This window comes from Taurulus bubalis (assembly GCF_910589615.1).
Source record: "Taurulus bubalis genome assembly, chromosome: 1".
Classification (NCBI taxonomy): domain Eukaryota; kingdom Metazoa; phylum Chordata; class Actinopteri; order Perciformes; family Cottidae; genus Taurulus; species Taurulus bubalis.
Window position 1 is genome coordinate 9100327 of NC_136589.1, and position 22059 is coordinate 9122385.

A 22059-nucleotide genomic window follows, 5' to 3' on the forward strand; every position below is an offset into this window, starting at 1 on the left:
GTGGCTGCATATGAAGCAAAAAACATAAACTATGCCCAATCACAAACACAGACATGCTGTGGAGGATCTGACTCAGAGGAGGGAGTGCAGGAGAAAGCCCAAAAGAGAGCCTGAAGTTGCCAGACATCATTTTAATTACAGTTTCCCATAAGAGAGCGAGTCGGAGACAAACTGAGGACAGTAAGGGAGGGTTGCTGAAGCAGTATAGCAGGCATTTGGACTTCATTCATTCACCCCTGGACTTACTCAGGAGATATGACTCTCCAACCAACAAGGTATATACAGACTTAATTTGTTGTTTATTGTATATTAGGAAATATAAACATTAGCATTGATACATTATCTATACTTTACCATTGAACATGTCTTAGAGTGTTGTGCTTTATAATCATTTTGTGTGAATAACTATGTACAGAAACCTATTAATAAAACTGTAATGGGTTTAGATTCATCAAAAATCAAGATATGTTGGGTTATAGAATACATTGATATGTAGTACAAGAAAAATACAGTGAAATAAAGCAGAACAAATCAGGAAATTAAAAAGCCTACCAGTAGAAATATATTACATGTTTTGTTTGTACTATCATAATATTAAAAAACAATTTGTAAATGTGTTGATTGAATAAAGATCATATCACAGTTGTAGCCAAGAAGATAAGAAAGTCAGACACTTTATAGAACATTTTTGGAAAGTATATGTATATGCATTGAATTTGCACAGTGCCACAGAGCTGGTATCTACTACTGACAGTAATACAAATAAAAATCTTGTCTGTGACACATTTGATGTAGACCTATGCTCTTAAATGTAAATGCCAGTTGTGCTGATTGTTATTGATTCCCAATACATTTAAAAACATTCTCATTTGTGTATCATTTAGAAATGTTGTTGACTTTGACGTAACACTTCAGTGCAAAACAGAAACTCGGACGAAGATGATATCTCATATTGTGCAGAGCAAAGTGAAATACCCCCAGGGTAATTAGGACAGAACAGAGCCAAGCATGTTGCTCATTATTGGAATATGGTGACCCCTGTATGACAGTCTGAGCAATAGATGTACGGTCAACGATAATAAACACTTAACAGAAGACGTCATTAAGTCAATTCTGGTAACTTAAAGCCCGTACTGGGGCAACAAACACTGGAGGACACCTATAGGAGAGAGAACTTCCCTCGAGACAGCAACAAGGCCAAAAAGTTTTATATTTTATACTTTGCTATTTTTCAAAAAATAAAATAAAAATCATTAAGGAACAGCTTTGATTTTCTTAATTTAACTGTCAAGCATTAACATTTAATCTAGTTAAAGTGAGCACTGTGTAGCTGTATTATTTAGGAATAAATAAGTATCATATTGGGACATTGTATAGGAAGATACTCAATATGAAATGACTCGGATCATGATTGGGAGCAATACAGCTTTATTGGAACATCCCTGGTTTAAATGTCAATGTTGAATTGTCTTTGTTTATTGTTTTCCACAGTGTCCCAGACCATAACAACACTAATGGCACAAATTGTCCTGATCTGTATGACTGGGAGTGGCTCTACACTGGTCAGCCAGTGTATACCCTGCTCATCACAGTGCTGGGAATCATGTTCAATGTGTTTGTCCTGATGGTTTTCTGCTTACACAAGAAGGCCTGCACTGTGGCTGAGATCTACTTGAGCAACCTGGCTGCTGCCGACCTCGTCCTGGTGTCTTGTTTGCCTTTCTGGGCCGTCAGCGTATCCAACGGTTTCAATTGGCCTTTTGGTCTGTTCATGTGCAAAGTCGTCAACCTGGGCATTAAGATCAACGCCAACAGCAGCATCTATTTCCTTGTTCTGATTAGCATGGATCGCTATGTGGCACTGGTGCACACATTGTCCCATGGCAGAATGCGTAGGCCAAAATATGCCAAACTGGGCTGTCTGCTGATGTGGGGCTTCGGCATGCTCCTGAGTGTCCCCACAATTGTCTTCAGGGAAGTGAAATATATTCCCGAGTATGGCGTAACTGCATGCTATCTGGAGTACCCAAACTTAACTGCAGAGCTGTTCTTTGATGGGATGTTGATAGTTTTTAGTTTCATTGTCCCCGTTTCCATTATCTTATTCTGCACTGTCAAGATTATTCAGGCTTTGAAGATCCAGGTGATTGAGAGGTTCAATGCTGAGAAAACAGAACAGAAGGCCACCAATCTGATGCTGGCGGTCCTGCTGGCGTTCCTCATCTGCTGGGTGCCATTCCACGTGGTCACCACACTGGACGTGCTCCTACGAGCTGACATCCTGAGAGGGTGTCACCTCGAGTCTGTTCTAGGAATCTGCAATCAGATCTTCAACTACTTGGCCATCTTCAATAGTGTTCTTAACCCCATCCTCTACGTTATTGTAGGAAGGAACTTTCGTAAAAAGGTGTGTGAACTATTCCACGAGTGGAAGATAAAGAAAACAGCCACGTCTGAGTCCTCACGTTCATCAAACCTCTCCTCTACACTGAAGACTTTGGTATAAAATACTGCTTTCAAAAGCACTGTTCCCTTTCAAAATCTACTTTGTAGAAACATGTCTGTAGCGGTAGTATTAGTCTTGTGTACATGTAAGTCCTCGATGATAAGCTTATTCTTTATTAGATTTGTAGCGGATGTAATTGTGTAGAAGGCCTAATGGGACCAAGTCACCCTTCCTCAAATCAATCTTTGACATCTTTGGTCGTTTTAAAAAGATTAACATGCTTTAATTATTTTTAAATGATGTGGTTATATGTGTATGGCCATACAAGACTTGATTAGTTTCTCCCTTTTTAAACAGTTTCACCACATGCAATAAACAACAGCTGGCCTCTTGTTACAAACATTTGCAAACATATTGGATGTACAGGTGGTGTGATATAAATCAACCCAGTTGCTGTAAAATTACTAATGTAAATACCGTTGTCATATTCTGATTGTATTGTTGATCACTCAGATTGTAAATAGTACCAGTATGTCAAATAAAACATACATATGGTTTTATGGATGCTTTTATGGATGCATATTCTTAATGCATTTAAATGTTTCGTTGAGCACATGTGTGCTCCATCCTGTCAAACGTACTCTAATAGAGCCACAGCAACATGCCTGCTAAGTGTTTTCTGGTGTTTTTGACTCATAGTCTGCAGAGTTAAAAACAGGATTCTGTCAAAAAGTTTCCAGTGGTGACACACAAACATGTTCCTTTTTGTTGGCTGTACGCACATCAGTTGTCTCATTTTACATTTCTCCCTACTCCCATTTGATGGGCTAATGTTGACTTACTGTGGGCTGTGGGCTGTGGGCAAGGGTACACCCTTATTAGTATCCAAAATGAAGGCATGTTGTGCCAAACAGGAAATCTTTGTTAGGAGTCAGGCTTTTCCACCATTGCCAGAGCTGGAAATTGTTGTGGAACAAAAAAGCATGCAGGCAGACAAAGTTACCTCAAAGGGTAAAATGCATGCCAAAAATACCCAGTTTGACCGTGTTCCATGTGTATTTTTGTCTGCCTGTCAGGATTATGGTTCCTATCTTGCTAAATTTCACTTTCTCAGAGAATAGAAACATAATCGTGTGTGTGTGTGTGTGTGTGTGTGTGTGTGTGTGTGTGGAAGGGCGGGGGACATATGAATGCAATATAGTACGATAACGTACTCCTGTCAGTAGTGTACCATGGAAGTGATAGCATGTCTCCTTGTAAAAACCCGGCACAAAGAGCGTAAGGAAATGAGTTTCAGTTGGACTAAAATTATCATAGTGTATGTATGTAATCAAACTATTTGTAAGTCTAAATTTGTTTTAATGTGTGGCCTGGGTTCTTTCAATCACAGATATGCTCCACACAGTTGCTAAGACTCCCCACTTTGACGACTGGCATTTGCGTGCTGTGTGCTCTGACTGATAAACCACCATTAAGTCACAAACACTCCATTACATCAATTATCCAAATCAAGATGTGAAGGTATAGAGACGGAGACAATGCACCTGTGTTGACACAGTTAAAAGGTTTCACTGGTATATGTATTCATTTTGAACACAACCTCATTTTTCTACCTTTTAAAATCGCTGTTACTCTGCAACAGCCTTCACAGTGATTCACATTACTGATGGAGAGTGCCGCAAGAGCTGAGCTCGTCTGCAACCACACAGATGCATGGGACTGGGTTTACACCATGCAGCCGGCCTACATGTCCATCATCTGCCTCCTTGGAGTGATCGGCAACTCCTGTGTGCTATGCGTGTTCTGTCTCCAGAAGCGACGCAGCTCTGTGGCCGACATCTACCTGAGCAACCTGGCAGCAGCTGATCTCCTCATGGTTTCCTGCCTACCGTTCTGGGTGGCAACCATTGTCAACAAGTTCCACTGGAGGTTTGGGGAGGTCATGTGCCAGCTTATCAACATTGTCATTGGGATGAATTATTATTGCAGTGTGCTGTTTCTTACGCTTGTGAGCGTGGACAGATACCTGGCCCTCACGAGACCTCTAACCCAGGGGAGGAAGAGACGGGCCTTCTGGGCGCGTGGGATTTGCTTCAGTATCTGGATTGCTGGGGTCTTGCTCAGCTTCCCTGCTATCCTCTTCCGCTCCGTTCAGTTCTTCCCTCATCTGGGCATTGATGCATGCTACCTAGCGTATCCCCATGAAGGCTGGCGACTGCGCTACAACATGACTGTCAGCACAGTAGGCTTCCTTATCCCTGTCCCCATTGTGTCCTTCTGTAGCTACCACATCACTAAAGTCCTTCAGAGCAGCCAGAAGTTGAGAAAAGGCAGCAGAGGCAGTGTAGAAAGAAAGGCGGCGTACCTCGTTCTTGTTGTTCTGGCTGTGTTCATTCTCTGCTGGCTGCCCTACCAGATTCTCATCTTCTTGGACACTTTGGATCATTATGAAGTCTTCTCTGGATGTACGTGGGCTTACGTCTTGGACATTGGAAACCAGTTGTCTACTTACCTTGGCTATAGCAACAGCTCATTGAATCCTTTCCTGTATGTGATCGTGGGCAAGCACTTTAAGCAGAGGGCAAGGGAAGTGTTTACATTGGTGCTGTGCAGGAGGAAAAGGCAGTGGAGGAAGTCCGTCCATTCGAATGCCAATCTCAACTCTACTAAACAAACTGAGAGCACTAAATTTTAAATCAACAACACATACTGTATAGAAAAAAGTAATACAACTACAACAGCTGTTAAAGAAATCTGTTTATATAACAGATGGTAAGTCACATTATATTTACTAGCAAGGGTAGGATAGATTTTAAAATGATCTAACTGAAAAACCCAGCCCAGTGTTGCCAACTATTTTACAATGAAATTAAGCTACAAGCCCTAGATTCATACGTTGCTAAATCTAGCAAGAAAGTTGCCAAGTTGCAACATGACAGCCCGTCCCTCCTTCCAAAGCCACTCTCTCAAAATTATCATTGTGAACATTGATTGATGAATGTTAACGAACATGGCTATTGTTACCCACGGCTGTCAATCCAGCAGCTTGTGGAAGACTTTGGTTTGGAGCCATTTGCAGGTTTATTAAAATCCTGCAACAGCCACAGAAACCAGATTTTTATTTTCAAAGCATTTGATTTATTATTTGCTTTTGAGATCTAATGATAATTTAAATCAACATAGCAAACATATTTTGTAAAGATTGCCAACCCTACCTCTAACCTAATGCCACTTAAAGGAGCAGTTTGACATTTTGTGAAATACACTTATTTGCTTGAGAAAGTTAGATAACAAAAGTTTATACCACTTTCATGTCTGTCGGCTACCAGCATCTCTAAAGATGACTAATTAACATATGTCTTGTTTGTCACATGTACATAAAGCATGTTTTTGTTAAACAACCTCCAAAACTAACATTGTTCAATATTTGCCATCATACTGTACTCTGTATTGTTTGTCAATCCTAAATTTTATGTGATTATAATTATTGTATTGTAACAGTAGTTTCCGTTGAGAACATTTCCACTTGAGTTGTACTTAATAAACAAAGCCATTGGCTTTCTTAAAAAAGTTTAATTTGTGGGTGTTATACGAGGCTATGCTTTCTGTTTCTATAGCAACTATCAGGAAGGAGTTTGTGTTCTTGAAAGAAAAATAAATCATGTGTGTGTGTCATGCTGGCACTGTGTAGAGTGAAATTTAGCTTTTGCTTATGCACTATCAATATCCTAAAAACTTTTATTTTGCAAGATAATTCAACTATGTGTGTGTTTTTTGTCTTAAATAAAATATTATCTATTACTATTAGAAGCAGAGTCTTTGTTTTGAAAAGACAGGATAACAATGAGCCAGATTCCCTTTCAGAATGTATTCATGGACTGCAAAATGTGCTATTATCACTTTGACCATATAAGGAATGCTGCAGCTCATAGTCATTTTTAGATAACACTTCCCACTGCATACTGACAATTTTTGTTTTTGTTTTGCTCTGTCCATTTTTATTGTGCTTTGGGTGTAAGCCATATCAAGTTTGTTATTGTTACCATTTCATCAGCTTGAGTTAGCATGGAATTTAGAATAGATTAAGACAGTATAACACATGGGTCCGTACATGCATTAAAGACGCTTATCCTAAAGTTGCTTCCAAAGCCTTTGCCATGGTTGTATTAGATAAAATACATCATTATTTATGACAAAGCAATGCTCTCTTTCTTGATATGTTCTTAATAGTCTGCAGTATTGCTGATGAAGTTGAAGACATTTTGTGCACGGAGGTTTCAGCTTCACAATATGTGCACCGACCGAATTTTGACTTTTTCATAAGCAAGTTGATATATTGAACTTCTTGCCGAAGGGTGTAGAAGAATGCAACTGTATACAAAATCCCCCTCTAAGTTGCTGTGTAGTCTGACCAGGAGCTCAGTGTACACACATGAGCCCTGTTTCAGACGTGTCTGTTATCATTTTGGCCATAAGAGGAACATTTTCATGAAACAAACGGTAAGAACTTTTCCCTTTTCCATCCTTTTTTTTGAGCGTCAAAGTACTAACAGGTGCTATACAGAAAAGATGTAGCTCATTTTGTCAAATATTTTAAGTCTGGTTAAACTAAAGGGAAATTATTCAACTTGTCAAAAGGTGCTATACAAATGCAAGTCCATTTACCATTAATTGTTCTATGGATGAATCAGTTTCCATTATTTAGTCACACATGTAATAACTCTAGATAAACAGTGAAATGTTCAGAAATGTTAAAGCAAATCTTGAATTACTTATTTCTTAGCATCAAAGCATGGGCAGAAGTACTACAGACTGTATAAAGAGACAATAATCCTGATAATCAGTTAAAACAGATGGATGGTACCACATTTAAATGAACTGCAAGTAATCTTCCCTTTTTTCCTGAAGGAATATTAAAATGATTGCATGAAATTAATGGAATCTTAAGTGATAATTCTACTTTTCAAGTAAAAAAATACTTTGTTTAAAATACATCATTAGTAATGCCAAAGCAGTGCTATCTTTCTTGAGATTTTTTAATAGTCTGCAGCACTGCTGATGAAGTTGAGGAAATTTTGTGCACTGAAGTTTCAGCTTCACAATATGTGCACCGACCAAATTTTGACTCTTTTATAAACAAGTTGATATATTGAACTTCTTGGCGAAGGGTGCGGAAGAATGCAACTATATACAAAATCCCCCGTAGAAGATCTCTCCTCTAAGTTTCTGTGTAGTCTGACCAGGAGCTCAGTGTACACACATGAGCCCTGTTTCAGACGTGTCTGTTATTATTTTGACCATAAGAGGAACATTTTCATGAAACGAACGGTAAGAACTTTTCCCTTTTCCATCCTATTTTTCTTCTTCTTTTATTTTAGCATCAAAGTACTGACCACTAAGGTGCTACACATAAATAATGTAGCTTGGTCTGGTAGTCTGGTTAAACTAACGGGAAATAAATGTACTTGTTAAAGGCACTAAATTCCAAATTCCTGCCTTAATATGTGCGTTAGTATAGCAGCAAACAACTATTTGATATGTAAAGATATAGTGGAGTAATGTCATCATGAGCAGAGACTCAAGTCACACCTCCTCTGTGTCAGATGTAGTCCGCTCTTCGCTGAGCTGTGTTTACGTAGCCCATGAAGTCAAAGGTGAGTGTGTGTGAGTCTCTGCAGTACGTTTATACAGTGTTTAGATAATGCCGTTTTAACCACGGCTCAGCCGTCCCCATGTTGAGGCAATCCTTCAATCATATATAATTTTACAAAATGTTATATTTGTTTTATCGTGTGTAACATAAACCTAATATGTGTTTTATATCACTGATACAATAGAAACGTATCATGTTTTTTAAATACAATAAAAGTATTTCACTTATTTTTGTTTCCTAGCCCATGGACTCAATGACGCTTGTATCTGTGACAACATCGTGGTCTGAAAACAGCAGTGTGTCCCTGCCATCCGGTCCATCAGAGTCTCCAGTCTCTGCAGAATGGGAACTGGTCCGCTCCATCATTCCCCCTTACATCTTCACCTTATCCCTGTTCGGCCTTCTCTTCAACAGCTTTGTCCTGGCGGTGTTCTTCGCTCACAAGGATCGACTGACAGTAGCGGAGATCTACTTGAGCAACCTGGCGCTTGCTGACTTTATTCTCCTGTGTGGCCTCCCTTTTTGGGGGATGACCATCCTCAATGACTATAACTGGCCATACGGAGAGGCCTTATGCAAACTGGTCAACTCCATCATCATCATCAATTTCTACACCAGCATCTTCACCCTGGTCATGATTAGCGTTGACCGCTACTTGGCACTTGTGAAGACCATGAAGGCCAGGTGGCTGAGACGGACACTCTATGCCAAGGTGATCTGCTCCATCCTGTGGATATTAGCGGTCATACTGAGCTTGCCAACAATGGTTCACAGAAAGGTGACGTTCTTGAACGAGTTCGAGACAATGTCCTGTATACTGGATTATAGTCACGGCAGCGCTTGGAAGTTGGCCCATCAGATTCTGATGAATGTGGTGGGCTTTTTACTTCCTGTTCTGGTCATTGTTTTCAGCAGTGGAAACATAATCAAGGTTTTAATTCAGAGGAGGGAGAGTGTTGCTTTTCATGACACTAATGACACAAAGGCCACAGCACTGGTGTATGCTGTCACTCTACTATTCTTATTGTGTTGGGGTCCCTTCCATATCTTCACCTTCCTCGACATACTCTGTGATGTCCAAGTGCTGGACGAGAAGCTGTGGTCTCACACTCTCGATATAGGAGGACAGGTTTCAGTGTATCTGGCCTTTCTCAACAGTGCCCTGAACCCACTGCTGTATGTCTTCTCAGGGCAGTACTTTAAGAGGAAGGTTAGCGCCATCTACACGAGGACTCGATATAATCGCAGAGGATCAGATATGACGACATATCAACGCTCTGTTGTGTCCACTTACATTAACAGAACGGAGCAAATTAAGGCTGTGGTTATTTTTAATGCAAAGGATCAAATGTGACATCCATCACTTTGGAAAAAGCAATGCAATATACAGGATATGAGTCTCAAGTTGTCTTCTCAATAATAATGCTGTTATATGGTTTAACAAATGGTTTATTTGTAGAATTACATTCTTAATTCACTTTGTACGGTATATAATGGCATGTAAACCAAATATTTATTCAGCTGTGACAGACACAGCAAGTTCCACTTTTTTATAAACACTCATTACCTACTTTTGTGTATTTGTATAATCAACTCAATTGAACACCTGAAACAATTAAATAAACAATAAAATCTTAACATTGAAAAATTAACATTTCAGATGTACTCCAGGGTGTGTAAATGCACAGTGGTATCACTTTTGGGTGCGGCTACGGGTGCAATAGACCCGCGCATCAACCACACAGGGCACCTTCTGACCACATGCAACCAAAATAAGTTTGACATATAGTTTGTTGAAGTATATTTAGTAAATTGATACATCCAGTATGAGCCAGTAAATGATGATATTAGCTTTGTCTTGCTCTTTATTGGGTTTATGGAAGCTTACACGGGACACATTTGCCCAGCCAGTTTATAAAAAAATCGTTCCTCAAGTAAAAGTGTCACAGTGAAAATATTACTATAAAAATCGAAATTCTCACCTTTGTGATGCTTGTCCAGACATGTCTTTTAAGTTTCCGTACTGTATTATTAAAATGTCTTAATGGACGAGTTTTTCACCAATATCTAACTAAAGAAATGAAGTTTAAAATTGAACAGTATAAAAATAAATACATCTCTGAGATATTCATGTGTAACTCATGAGGTCAGCTATTTGGTCTGCTGTTTGTTCCAAATTGACATAAATTTCCAGTAGCCTAATGATCAAAATCTAATAACATGAACAATTACAGTGAATTACTGTGAGACCTTGTTTCAATCTTGTTTATGCCCATGCATTGTTGTAATTATCCCATTCCCGCAGCTTGTTATATGTCTCATTCAACGTTCTTTGAAACGACTCAAAAGTATATTTTACAGAGGGAGGAAGGCTATACATGTTGGGCTGCACGTGCAAGCATGTGTTTTCTTTCTTTCAGAAATACACAGGTCTCAACACAGGTTCTGAGTTCTCCAGTTGTTTAATTTGTGTTAACATTGGTGTTTTTTCAGCACAGATTAATTTCAACTGGATTGGGTACCTTACTTTTCTCATTGTCATGACTCTGACATTTCCCTCTGGGTTTTGACTCCCCTTGTGCCTCGGTCAGATTGACAAGAAGAAGGACACTTGAGGAGGAGGAGTGTGGTGAGGAAATAGCGTGGACGGAGTTGCAAGTCGCTGCAGCTTTCTTGCCTCCACCTCCACGCTAGAAGTCCACCAAAAAGGGGTTTAATGAATCACTTCATATAATTTGTTTTCCCTTCTTTATCAGCACAATGCTACATTTTACATTTTGTGTGAAATTATAGTCAGTCAAAAAATTGTTTTGCTAATAATCTGACAAATGCATATCGGCATATTTGAGAAACAATATGACAAAAGAAAAAATAACACCATAAAGTCTCATCAAATGGGCTGTTGTAATGTCAGTTATTTGCAGATCCTGTTAGCGATGTCTGTACTTTGATACTGAAGAAAAGCCACACAGTTATAGGGAGTGTCTCTTTTCTATGATTTCTAAAGGAATTCATGGATATGTATTGGATGATATTCTTTTATGGATTGCCATTCAATTTCCTCCAGATATTCAAGTTCCTCAGAAAATGATGCCTGTTGATTTTGGTATTCCATGACTTTTCCTCTCGTGCCAACATGTTTTATTACTGAAAACAACAGATCTCTGCTGTGGACAATTTGATCCACAAAAAATCAAGTGTTGAAATTAAATTAATTAGATTCTAATTTCAGGTGGCTTATTTATGAAGTTGCTGCCCATGAACTGCAACGTTCCAGGCTCGCATCCAGCTGACTTGTGTTGCATGTTCTTCTTCATTCCTCTCTCCCTTCATATCCTGCATGGCGTCCGCAGGTCTTAAAAAGTCTTAAAAGGCATTATGAAAAAGTATTTCATTGAATCTACAAAAGTTGTAAATAGAGTAGAGTAGTAAATAGAGTAGCTGGGTATAAAAAAAGATCATTAAAACAGAAGCTCTGTCCTGTCATCACTCTACTTGTCGCTATCTCAAATTTAACGGTTTTCGGTTTTCATTTAATTAGTTTCTTGTTTTATTTTTGAATTCCCCTGCTTCTTGTGTCGTGTGTTCACTTCACTTCCTGCCTTTGTACGTTTTCCCGCTTTTGTGATTGTCTGCACTGCCCCTGACTGAATCCTCCTGTGTCTAATCACCTGCACCTCCCCAGTGTATGTAAACCCTGTCCTCCCCTGTCTCTGTGTTGGATCGTCTGCTTCAATCCCTGTTTTGCTCCCTGCTGTTCTGCTCTGCTATGTTTCCTGCTAGCTGCTCTGCCCTGATCCCTAGTATGTTTCCCTGCTACAGTGCTCGGATCCCTCGTGCCAAATTTCTAATTTCCTGATCCCTTGTTTTGTTATTTTGCCCTTTTTTGGTTTACTTTGGATTTTGTTACACATGTTTTGACTCCCCTGCCCTGCAAGTTTTGTTTTGAACAGTTTCTTGAATATTAAAATAACCGTCCCTCTGTTTCCCCGTGTCTCTCTGTGTTTGGGTCCATCCCCGTTGTCCTTTTTCCTCATAATTGGCGACCACAAAGAGACTGAGTCAAGGCCGCAGCATCACTGCTCTTTCAGTCAATCGACAATCACGCTAAAGGCCTCATAAAAAGGAGGAGATTTGGTATCTCATCATAGATTCTGTATAGCGTGATTCTCTGGAAAGTGTTCCCTCAAAAATGTCACGTTTGCGCAAAAAGAGGGGAGAGAGTGGAGGACAAGGGCGCTGGTGTGCTACAGGCATGCATGTCGACAGCTGGGGGAAAAACAAACAAAGTTATAATGGTGTGATAGTTCAAATTGACTGAAGAGATTCAGCTAAAGGAGAGAGTTTTCTGTGTTGGTGTTTGCGGTCGTGTTTGGTGGCCAAACACCCTAATGTGTTTTGTGTATGTCTCCAGCTCAGGAGTTCTCTTTCATAGCATTTGTTTTGACCTCATCAGAAGCTTCTATTGCATTCTGCCAACCAGGATTGGCTGGATCTAAGCACGTCAGTGTGAAGGAGGGTGGAGGCCCTCCCCCTATAAAAGGGCTTGACGCTATACTGCCAGTCATTCATAAACCTCTTCTCGCTACGAGCATAAATTCCAACCTTTTATCTCTTGAACTTTTAACTAACTAAGTTATCTGTCCATCGACACGACGAGTGAAAACTTGGTCACCGGGCATTTGGTTCACGGTCTGTTCAGTTATTAGAGAGTTACCGCTCATACGGATTTGTCACCAAAACAGGAGCCTGAGCTGCTAAGAGTAGCAATACCCCACGAAAGTATAAACACTTTCCTTAATGCAGCGTTTTCCCGCGAGGGGGCAGCAGATCACACAAAGTTACTCATGGAACATTCGGTAAATCTGGCCTTCAAAATACATCAAGTGAAAGAGTTTTCTTATTCCTGGTCAGACCATCTCTTTTATAGGCCTATTTAACATTCAGGGACTGTTTAGCTCTTTTTCGCAGGAGAAAATGTGTGTCTCTAGGGCTTTGCCAAATGTTGTTAGGGCTGATGGCCTCTGCCGTGTTCGGCCATCCTCAGGAGAGCTCCCTCTGCCATGAGGTCTGTCAACAAATCATTGAATCGATGGTTTCACTTACAATAAAAAATGATTTATATGAAAAGTATAGCAAACACAATTACAAATTGAATCACACTAAGAAATACATGAAATATATCCCATGGAATAGAGATCCAGTGCCCACTACCGGGCAGACCGGCATAGATCGGCTACCCATCCGGCAGTTGGCAAAGGATCTCCTGATTTTCGGACTGTCTCTGCCTTTGTCTGCTTATTAAAGTCAGGCCCACCTCCATCTGGTCAGCACCTTTTCCAGTCCATCGATTGGACGAGACTTCGTTCTGTTCTTTATCACTCCCTCCATTTGTCAAACCAACCCTGTCCGCATAAACAACAGTCCTCAGGCTTCCACATAACACTTGAACATGATACCATTTGATACCAATGCATAATACATACAGTGCTATTAATTTGATAAATGTAACTATACATACAGAGTTATTTATTTGTCTTGACCCTCCAACATGTAAACTCATTGTATGTAATACATAACAGCAATCGCTAGGCGCACTATTAAACATAGTTTTCTAGTTTCCTCACACCTCAGCCCTGGAGGTGGTTCCGATGGGACGTTTGCACATGCAGGGAATGCAACGTTGGCTGGCTTTCCTCCTGCTAAACCCACGTCTTCATTGCTCTCACATGGTGAGTCATCGTGACTTGCTCAGCAGCCTTCATCCCATGGAGGAGCGAGGGCTTCCTGACTCAGGGAGTGCCTTATTTTGTGCAGGAAAGCGTGAGGTGTGAACGGGACCTGGGATCCTCATATGCTCTCGTCTCATATAAATTACCTGGAATCGCTGAAAGTGATTCTCATAGCTACTTACTGGTTGTCGACGCACTGGCTGGCAGAGATTTACTCGGAGCCATGTCATTCCCATTACGCAGAGACTTGCTGTCTCAGGCATGTGGAGAAAGTCGCTGTGCGCGAGTACTGAAAAGTAAAAAAGAACAGCTGAGAATTGAAGGACTATATGTAACTAATCCATATATCTGTCCAGTTGCAGGAAAAGATCCCTAAAAGATGTTCTTTTTTTAGCATTGTATTTAAAAGGTGCTAAATTTGAGATTCAGAGTCATCTATCTATTGCCTCTGAACGACTCTCGTCATTGAGACAACTGAGCTGTTGGTTTGCAGCAAACAATGTCAACATTGCTCACAGTAAAAGTGCTGACAAAGCTAATAGTGTTAACCTGGGGGTTAGCACCTTTTGAATATAATGCTAAAAAAATAACATCTCTGAGATCATTTTATAAAAAATGAGACTTAGACATTAACTTTACTGCAAACAGACAGATAATGTGTCTATAGTGCATGCAATGCTACTAGAAGATGGGATAGAAAAAAACTGAAGTGGGACAGAATGGAGGAGGGGACATTACCGTTTCCTTTCTCCTTTAAGACAGAGAGAGAATAGAAGGAGGTACTAGAGCAGTGTAGCCTGTCTGGGGATTTTACATCTGGAATTACTCAGGAAGAATGGCTCTGCTGCCTACAAGGTATCGTCTTTATTTGGCTTGTATATTACTTTGCCGTGTACTTTCTAATATTACCAATGAATGACAGTATACAGACTCTTCATATGTATTCATTTTCATGATATAAAGTCAAACCGAAAATGGTTCAATCTAGACTTGACGAGGCACAGCACATGTTTCAACATGTTGACGCCTAGATTGCCTCAACACATTTAGTCACACACATGTCAATGAGATTAAGCCCCAGTGTTTAGATAGCTAGTATTTAAAACTGTTGTACTGTGTGTACTACTCTGATACAGGAATATAGAAAGAAGGGTTAAAGAAATTGAAAGCATTACGTTGTAATAATAATCAGTGGTGGAAAGTTACAAAGTATGTTACCTCAACTACAGCACTGCAATTCCCGAGGTACTTATACTATTTTCATTTTCTGCAAATGTATACTTCTACTCTTTGCATATTCAGAAATAAAATACAAAATATAATAAGCAATTAAATTATGATGTAAAGTGATGGATACAACTGTATTGATACCTGTGGGAAATTATTCAGACAAAGTAGTGATGTGCAAATTAATGCAACAATAGATACATTCCAATAATATTACTTGTATTATTCTGAAATGGGCCATTTCACATTTTTACTTTTACTTGAGGTGCTTTAAGTATATTTTGACGCTCATACATTACTTTTACTCAAGTAAAAAATGTGAATGCATGACTTGTAACTAGTATAGAGTATGCATAAACTGCTTTTGCTAATTTTACTTATATACTTAGATTTACTTAGATAGGGGCGACTGTGGTTCAGTGGGGAGCAGGGTCGTCCTTTAAGCAGAGGATTGACGGTCTGATCCCCAGCTCTGCTAGCCAATGTTGATGTGTCCTTGGGCTTAACTTAACCCCAAATTGCTCCCGTAGCTGTGCCTACGGTACATACGTGTGTGTGAATGTTAGTTACTCCTGATGGGCAGGTGGCACCTTAGCCCCTACCATCAGTCTGTGAATGGGTGAAGTAGTGTTAAAGCGCTTTGAGTGGTTGGAAGACTAAAAAAGCGCTCTACAATTACAGGCCCATTTATTATACAGGATCTGAGTTCCTCTAAAAGTCATACACAGGAAAAAGTTCAACCATAGTGTTAGCACACAAGTGAGGCTAAGAAAGGCTGCTGCATGTGTTCAACCAATACAAATGTCCTATAACTGCTTCTGATTTTTTAAATGTTTTTTTATAATATAGAAAATGCCACAATTGTTTGTGTTTTGTACACAAAAATATCTATGTATTACATGCAAAATAGTATAATTGTATGCAGTACTTCATTTGTGAATACTATACAAACAAGTTGCAAAATTGCATGTTTATGGCTTATCTCCAAAAAGCTAAAAAGTACGAAACAAATGCAACAGTTGTTTATGCCACATAACTTCATTTCATTTAGATACCATTCCTTTATTTCTTACTTTATCCATTAAGTGTTTGGGGAAAAATGTAGTCCGGTTAGTGTCTCAAACCGACGACCATTTGCAAATGTCTTTTGCCTGCAGAGTTTTACAAGATGTGTTGTGCCAGATGACATCATTGTAAAACTGACTCATATTGAGCCCAAACGTTGCAACCCTTTCTTATCCACAATCAGCTTCTCTGGGAACTTCATTTACTGGGCAAACAACTATTTCTACTCAGTATTGATTATTCTCAGCATTCTCAGCACTTCACAGTGTTCAGTGTTTCCCAATATTCCATATCATGATAATGACAATATTTTAAAGACAATGTTAAAGTTACCTTCAAATTGTCTATTTTGATCTTTTGTCTTCTTTTTCTCTAACTCTCCACAGCGTCCCTGCTAACTTCAGCACTGCGGATATGTATGGAGACCAAAACGACACAAATTACACTCAGTGTGATTTAGAATTGAACGAATGGCACATCACTTTGATACCAGTGTATTCCCTTCTCATCGCTGTGCTGGGAATCGTGTTGAATGTGTTCGTATTGATGGTTTTCTTCCTTCATAAGAAGGCCTGCACCATGGCTGAGATCTACCTGAGCAACATGGCCGCTGCTGACTTCATCCTAATGGCTTTTTTGCCCTTCTGGGCTGTGTACGTAGCCAACAAATTCAACTGGACCTTGGGTAATCCTCTGTGCTCACTGGTCAGCCTCTCCATCAGCATGAACACCTACTGCAGCATCTACTTCCTTGTTCTGATTAGCATAGATCGTTATGTGGCACTGGTGCACCCGCTGTCCCAGGATGGAATGCGTAGGCCAAAATATGCCAAACTGGGCTGTCTGCTGGTATGGTGTTTCGGCTTGTTTCTGAATGTCCCCACACTCGTCTACAGGGAAGTGAAATATGTTGATTTCTTAAATGTTCATATGTGTTATCTTAATTACCCAACTTTCACTGTACATCTTGTGTGTGATGTGATGCAGATGACGTTCGGCTTCTTCGTCCCCATTTCCATTATTTCCTTCTGCACTGTCAGGATTATTCAAGCACTGAAAAACAGGTTAATTGTTGGGTTAAACACCAAGAAGGCGGAGCACAAGGCCACCACTCTGGTGCTGGCGGTCCTCCTGGCGTTTATGATCTGCTGGGTGCCATTCCACGTGGTCAAGATATTCACAATGTTCATGTATGCTGAAGTCATCACAGACTGTACCCTCCTCCGCATCCTACATATCTGCAACAATATGTTTATTTATATAGCCTTCTTCAACAGTGTTCTTAACCCCATCCTCTACGTTATCGTAGGAAAGAACTTTCGCAAAAAAGTTCGAGAACTTTTCAAACAGTGGAGCATCAAGAGAACAATAACCTTCAACACCATGTCCACACGCTCAAAAATCTTTCGAAGTGTTCAAACTAGCAATGCCTCAAGGTGATCTGCAGGATTTGTTTTGAGATACGAGTTTTTTTCTTCTACAATTTCACATAATTAAACTAAGATATATTATAAACATTTGATTGTTTGCTCTCAGCCTATGACAAACAAGTGTCCGATGACAACGTGTGACTCAATTTACCGTATTTTCCAATATCACTCCAACACTTGTGCCCTATAACTGTTGTTTCATTAGAAATGCTTTCAAACATTATACAACAACACTGCTACATAATTAAACAGCACTACTAGATTTGTATTTATTTCAGAAGTAATGCACCCGCTCAAACCACATTACTGGGGTAATGTAAGTAATGTACAAATGAGCTGGAAACAGACTCCGTGTCTCTGTGCAGCAATGGTTTGAAGTCTTAATATGACACGTTAATGGTAAGTTGTTTCCTTTCGTGTCTGTGTGCATGTCTCAGGATATGTGTGTGAATATGTTTCTCTCTACTGTATGGTGTAATTTTCATTTAAAAATGTTTTATATATAATATTTTAATGTGTTAATGTTAACCATAAAGAAAACTGCCATAAATTATAACCATGTATTTTCCTGCCTGTTTCTGACGCTGGAACTCATGTATCCTTTCTTTAACTCCAGAAAGCACTGTGCAGACATTTGCATGAATGTACAGTGTGTTGCTTTGTCCAGTTTCTTTACTATGCAAAGTCACCATAGTGTGAAGAGTAGTGACATACTCAGTCATGCTGGTGTTTCTTTACAGTTTGAACAAACATCACTGTTGATGGAACAACCTCTTTGCTACAATTGTGAAACTATTTGCATCATCAATGTAATGTTACACCTTGAGTGGCAAATCCGCATGCAAAGTCTTAATCTTATGCTGATCTATGAATAAACCTATGTGACAGTATAAAGACATGCTTTCATTTGTTTTTCTCTTCAACGTGACACAAATATTATTATGTAAGTATCTGTTCTTTGAAGATGTTGTTTCTTGGTTATGGTTATTTCCAAGTTTAAGGAACAGTGTGGAAGATATAGTGGCATCTAGTGGTGGGTTGCATATTGCAACCAACTAAATAACCTTCCGCTCAACTCTCCAACATGCTTAGAAAGGGAGATGCCCTTTCCAAGCATGTCGGAGAACTGGAGTGCCCTTCAGGTAGCCATAGGTATCTTTAGGACTTTTTTACTATGAGGAGCTACTCTTATCAATACTATGTATTTCTTTATGACTAAATAATTCCTTTAAAAACATATATAAATTAATCAACAACAAGATTAAAACGTATGTATACGTATATGACTAAATATTGTTCCTAGAGCATCAACAGTAATGTCTACAACAGCAAAGTCACTATAGAAGTCATGAAGATCTCACTGGAAACAAATCGAAAATGTTAATAAAATAAATAACACATTTGAGTGAAGTTTATCAAGAACATACATCATTCCTCCTGTCCTCTGTCCTCCATCTGCTGATTTATTGCAGATAAAGCAGAGACATTTTCAAGAACAAACTAAGCTAAACAGACCACATAAAGACAGCTTTTGTTTTTGTTTGTTAAAAAAATTAAAAAGATTTTGGCCAAGCCTGTGTTCTGTGCTTGTTTAAACATAGCAGAGGTGGATGAAAGACCGCGGACATAGCCAATTTAATTAGGTTTTGCTTTTAGTTCATGCTGGTTGAACAGGTGTAATGATAATATTTTGAAGTTAAATGAAAAGTGAGTTCACCCAAAATGTTGGCAATAGTCCCTCATTGCTCAGGAAAACTGTTTTCACACAAAACAAGAGAGATACAGGTTGAACTCGGATGTCAGTGTGTAAACTACAATGGATGTTTAAAGTAAAGTGTTTGCAACTGGTTTTCTCTTGTGATGAATTTGCATTCACTAAATTAATCCCTGTGGATGTTGACAACTAGGAAAGCTAACAGTTGTTAACAATAAGTCAGACTTTGCAGGAAACAGTATGATTGTCTGATAGCTTGTATTTCTTGCTAAGTTATCTAAATATTTCACTAATATTGCTATGTTCCCAGATCTTAGCAAACTAACTCAGTGAGTATAATGTTTTATTGACAATGTATATATGAGACAAAACTAGTAAAATGGCCCAAAAAGGCCTTGGGACTACTACTATGTGAAAAACGTTGTATGGCACCAGAGGGAGCATATCAAAGTCTGATATTTCCTCATTTTCTCACGTCCACAAGAGAATCCACATAGCCAACACAAGCATTAAGCACCCGAATCATCAATTTAACCTGTTGGTGGCTCAATTGTATTGTGGGAAATGCAAGGACCTTTTGACAAAGACAAAAAAATAATTGTATTACACTGGTTCCTCTGCATTCATTTTGTTTTTGCAATTCTAAATTGATGGAATACTCACAGTCATAGGAAAATCTATTTAATTCAACCCATCATTGACTTTTTGTAGTCAGGTTCTACAGTTTACATCTAACACAGCCTCACCTTGTATCTGTATTTGTTGAAATGTGTATTTAGTTGAAATATAAACTGTTGAAATACTCTTCTAAAAAACATTATAAGAAATAGGAAAAGCATCCACAGTGATCTCTTAATCATTCACATAGGAAAGACTGGGTGTGTCACACAGATTGGAATGTGCAAATTGTTTTCCTTTTTTGTACATTGGATCTCAACAACCAATGTACAAAAGAATAAATACAACCAGATGATGATTACTGTGCCTGCCTGACCACATTTCACAATGCTTTGCCAAATTTCAACTTAATGAAACACAACTGAACTAATAGACTCCTCCACTGCACCACAGCGGGGAATGATAGGATATGCAAATATCCTGGAAAATAAGTCAATACCACAAAATATTCCATTATAAGTCCTGCATTCAATCCTATTTAAATATAAATAAAAGGTATTATCAGCTAAATAAACACAAGAATAACAAAAGTAAAATCATTCACTGCGCAGAAAAATTATCCTTATGACTGAGATATTATTTTACATTATGTTAATAACTTGTTTTATTGATTCTAATGCATCAATGCATAAATAGCTTTTGACCGTTCTTGCAAAGTATAGAGTTTGACCCCCTCCAAAAGGTCACAAGATAAATCGAAGGGGTTGTTAGAGGTTTTGTGAGATATGAAAGAACCACAAAATAATTATGTTGAACAATTTTGTAATTTTTGTCTAAAGTTTTCTTTCTTATGAAATATTGGACCATTTTTCCTATTTGATGTTTAAATAAAAGCAAATGGGAGTTTTAAAGTGGAAATATATCTTTGGTGGAACAACTGACAAAACAATATCATTTGCATTTAATCCTAAAAAAATTCAGATAAAGTGTAATCTTTGGGACGTTGACATTCAGCACTGCAGAAGTGAAATGACAGCCACAATGAAAGCATTGAATGCTGTTTCCATTTCCAGCATGAGAGAACATGTTTCACCAGAAGCGATTTGCATGGCAGAGTTTATCTCTTTTTTCAACAAAACACAGAGCCCTTCATTTCCATCCACATTCGGGTTTGGTCATCATCGTGCTAGAATGCTCTCAGCTCTCCTCAACCAGACGAACACGAGTACATCTACCTCCTGCATCATGGAGTCCTCAGTCGAAAAGCGGATCTATGCAACTGTTTATTCTCTTTTTTTTATTGTGGGCTTTCCGTCCAACTGCCTGTCTCTGTTTGTAGCCTGGATGCTGATGAGGAAGGGAAACAACATAGCGGTCTACCTCTTCAACCTGTCCGTCTCTGACCTGCTTTACACATTTTCTCTACCTGCGTGGATTGAGATGGCCCTGCAGAGGCATATGAGTGAGTTCTGCAATTTAGTCGTTGTGTTCATGCACAACACCTTTTACGTCAGTTCAGGCCTCCTGTGCTGCATCTCTGTGGATCGCTATCTGGCAGTGGTCTATCCTCTCCGCTTCCACTGGGTTCGAGAGTTGCGGACAGCTGTCGTTGTGTGTATTGCTGTTTGGAGTTTGGAGATTACCATCTGCATAATCTTGCTTCACCACATAGGGGCGCTGCGAGCTTTCTCCTCCAAGGACTTGTGTGATGAGCAAAAACCCATGGCGGTGGAAGATGCCAACCTCGTCCTGACACGATTCACTCTGGGTTTCTTGGTGCCCATCTTCATCATGGCCTTTTGTTTTCAGCAGATCATGCGGTCACTCCGACAGAGCACCTCCATCCTGACAGAGGAGCGCAGGAAAGTGGGACTGCTGTTGCTTTTCCTTCTCCTTACCTACATAGTGGCTTGTATGCCCTACCAGATTGTCATGCTGCTCAGGGCCACACTTGAGACAGGGGCCTGCGTCTGGGCTGTGCGGCTCACAGATCCGTACCTGGTCACAGTAGCCATGACCACCATTAACAGTACTCTGGACCCCATAATATACTGTTTGATCAGTGCGAGTGCTCAGAACGAGATTAAGAAAGCTTGGGGAGTTTTTGTGAGGAGGAAAGGGTTAGAGAGGACTGTTGGAATTCAGTTAGTTTCCTAACAACATATGTATTTATT

General features: G+C 39.4%; 5 protein-coding genes across 5 annotated transcripts; all 5 read left to right on the plus strand.

Annotated features, from left to right (window-relative positions):
* Positions 1-198: 198 nt before the first annotated feature.
* On the plus strand, positions 199-2506 carry LOC306735435 (B2 bradykinin receptor-like; the record flags this gene model as incomplete). The annotated part of the gene is made up of 2 exons (XM_079216902.1): positions 199-275; positions 1492-2506. Exons 1-2 carry the CDS (start codon positions 256-258, stop codon positions 2504-2506), a joined length of 1035 nt encoding a protein of 344 aa, XP_079073028.1. The 5' UTR covers positions 199-255.
* Positions 2507-4112: 1606 nt separating this feature from the next.
* On the plus strand, positions 4113-5141 carry LOC306747191 (B2 bradykinin receptor-like; the record flags this gene model as incomplete). The annotated part of the gene is made up of 1 exon (XM_079230213.1): positions 4113-5141. The coding sequence occupies one exon, from the start codon at positions 4113-4115 to the stop codon at positions 5139-5141; it is 1029 nt and encodes a 342-aa protein (XP_079086339.1).
* A 3202-nt stretch (positions 5142-8343) lies between these two features.
* On the plus strand, positions 8344-9453 carry bdkrb1 (bradykinin receptor B1; the record flags this gene model as incomplete). Its single annotated transcript, XM_079230236.1, has 1 exon — positions 8344-9453. One exon carries the CDS (start codon positions 8344-8346, stop codon positions 9451-9453), a length of 1110 nt encoding a protein of 369 aa, XP_079086362.1.
* A 5213-nt stretch (positions 9454-14666) lies between these two features.
* LOC306747276 (B2 bradykinin receptor-like) lies at positions 14667-18440 on the plus strand (the record flags this gene model as incomplete). The annotated part of the gene is made up of 2 exons (XM_079230315.1): positions 14667-14686; positions 16510-18440. The coding sequence occupies 2 exons, from the start codon at positions 14667-14669 to the stop codon at positions 17561-17563; spliced, it is 1074 nt and encodes a 357-aa protein (XP_079086441.1). The 3' UTR covers positions 17564-18440.
* A 2702-nt stretch (positions 18441-21142) lies between these two features.
* Positions 21143-22042, plus strand: LOC306747328 (G-protein coupled receptor 4-like; the record flags this gene model as incomplete). Its single annotated transcript, XM_079230369.1, has 1 exon — positions 21143-22042. Exon 1 carries the CDS (start codon positions 21230-21232, stop codon positions 22040-22042), a length of 813 nt encoding a protein of 270 aa, XP_079086495.1. The 5' UTR covers positions 21143-21229.
* Between the last annotated feature and the right edge of the window lie 17 nt (positions 22043-22059).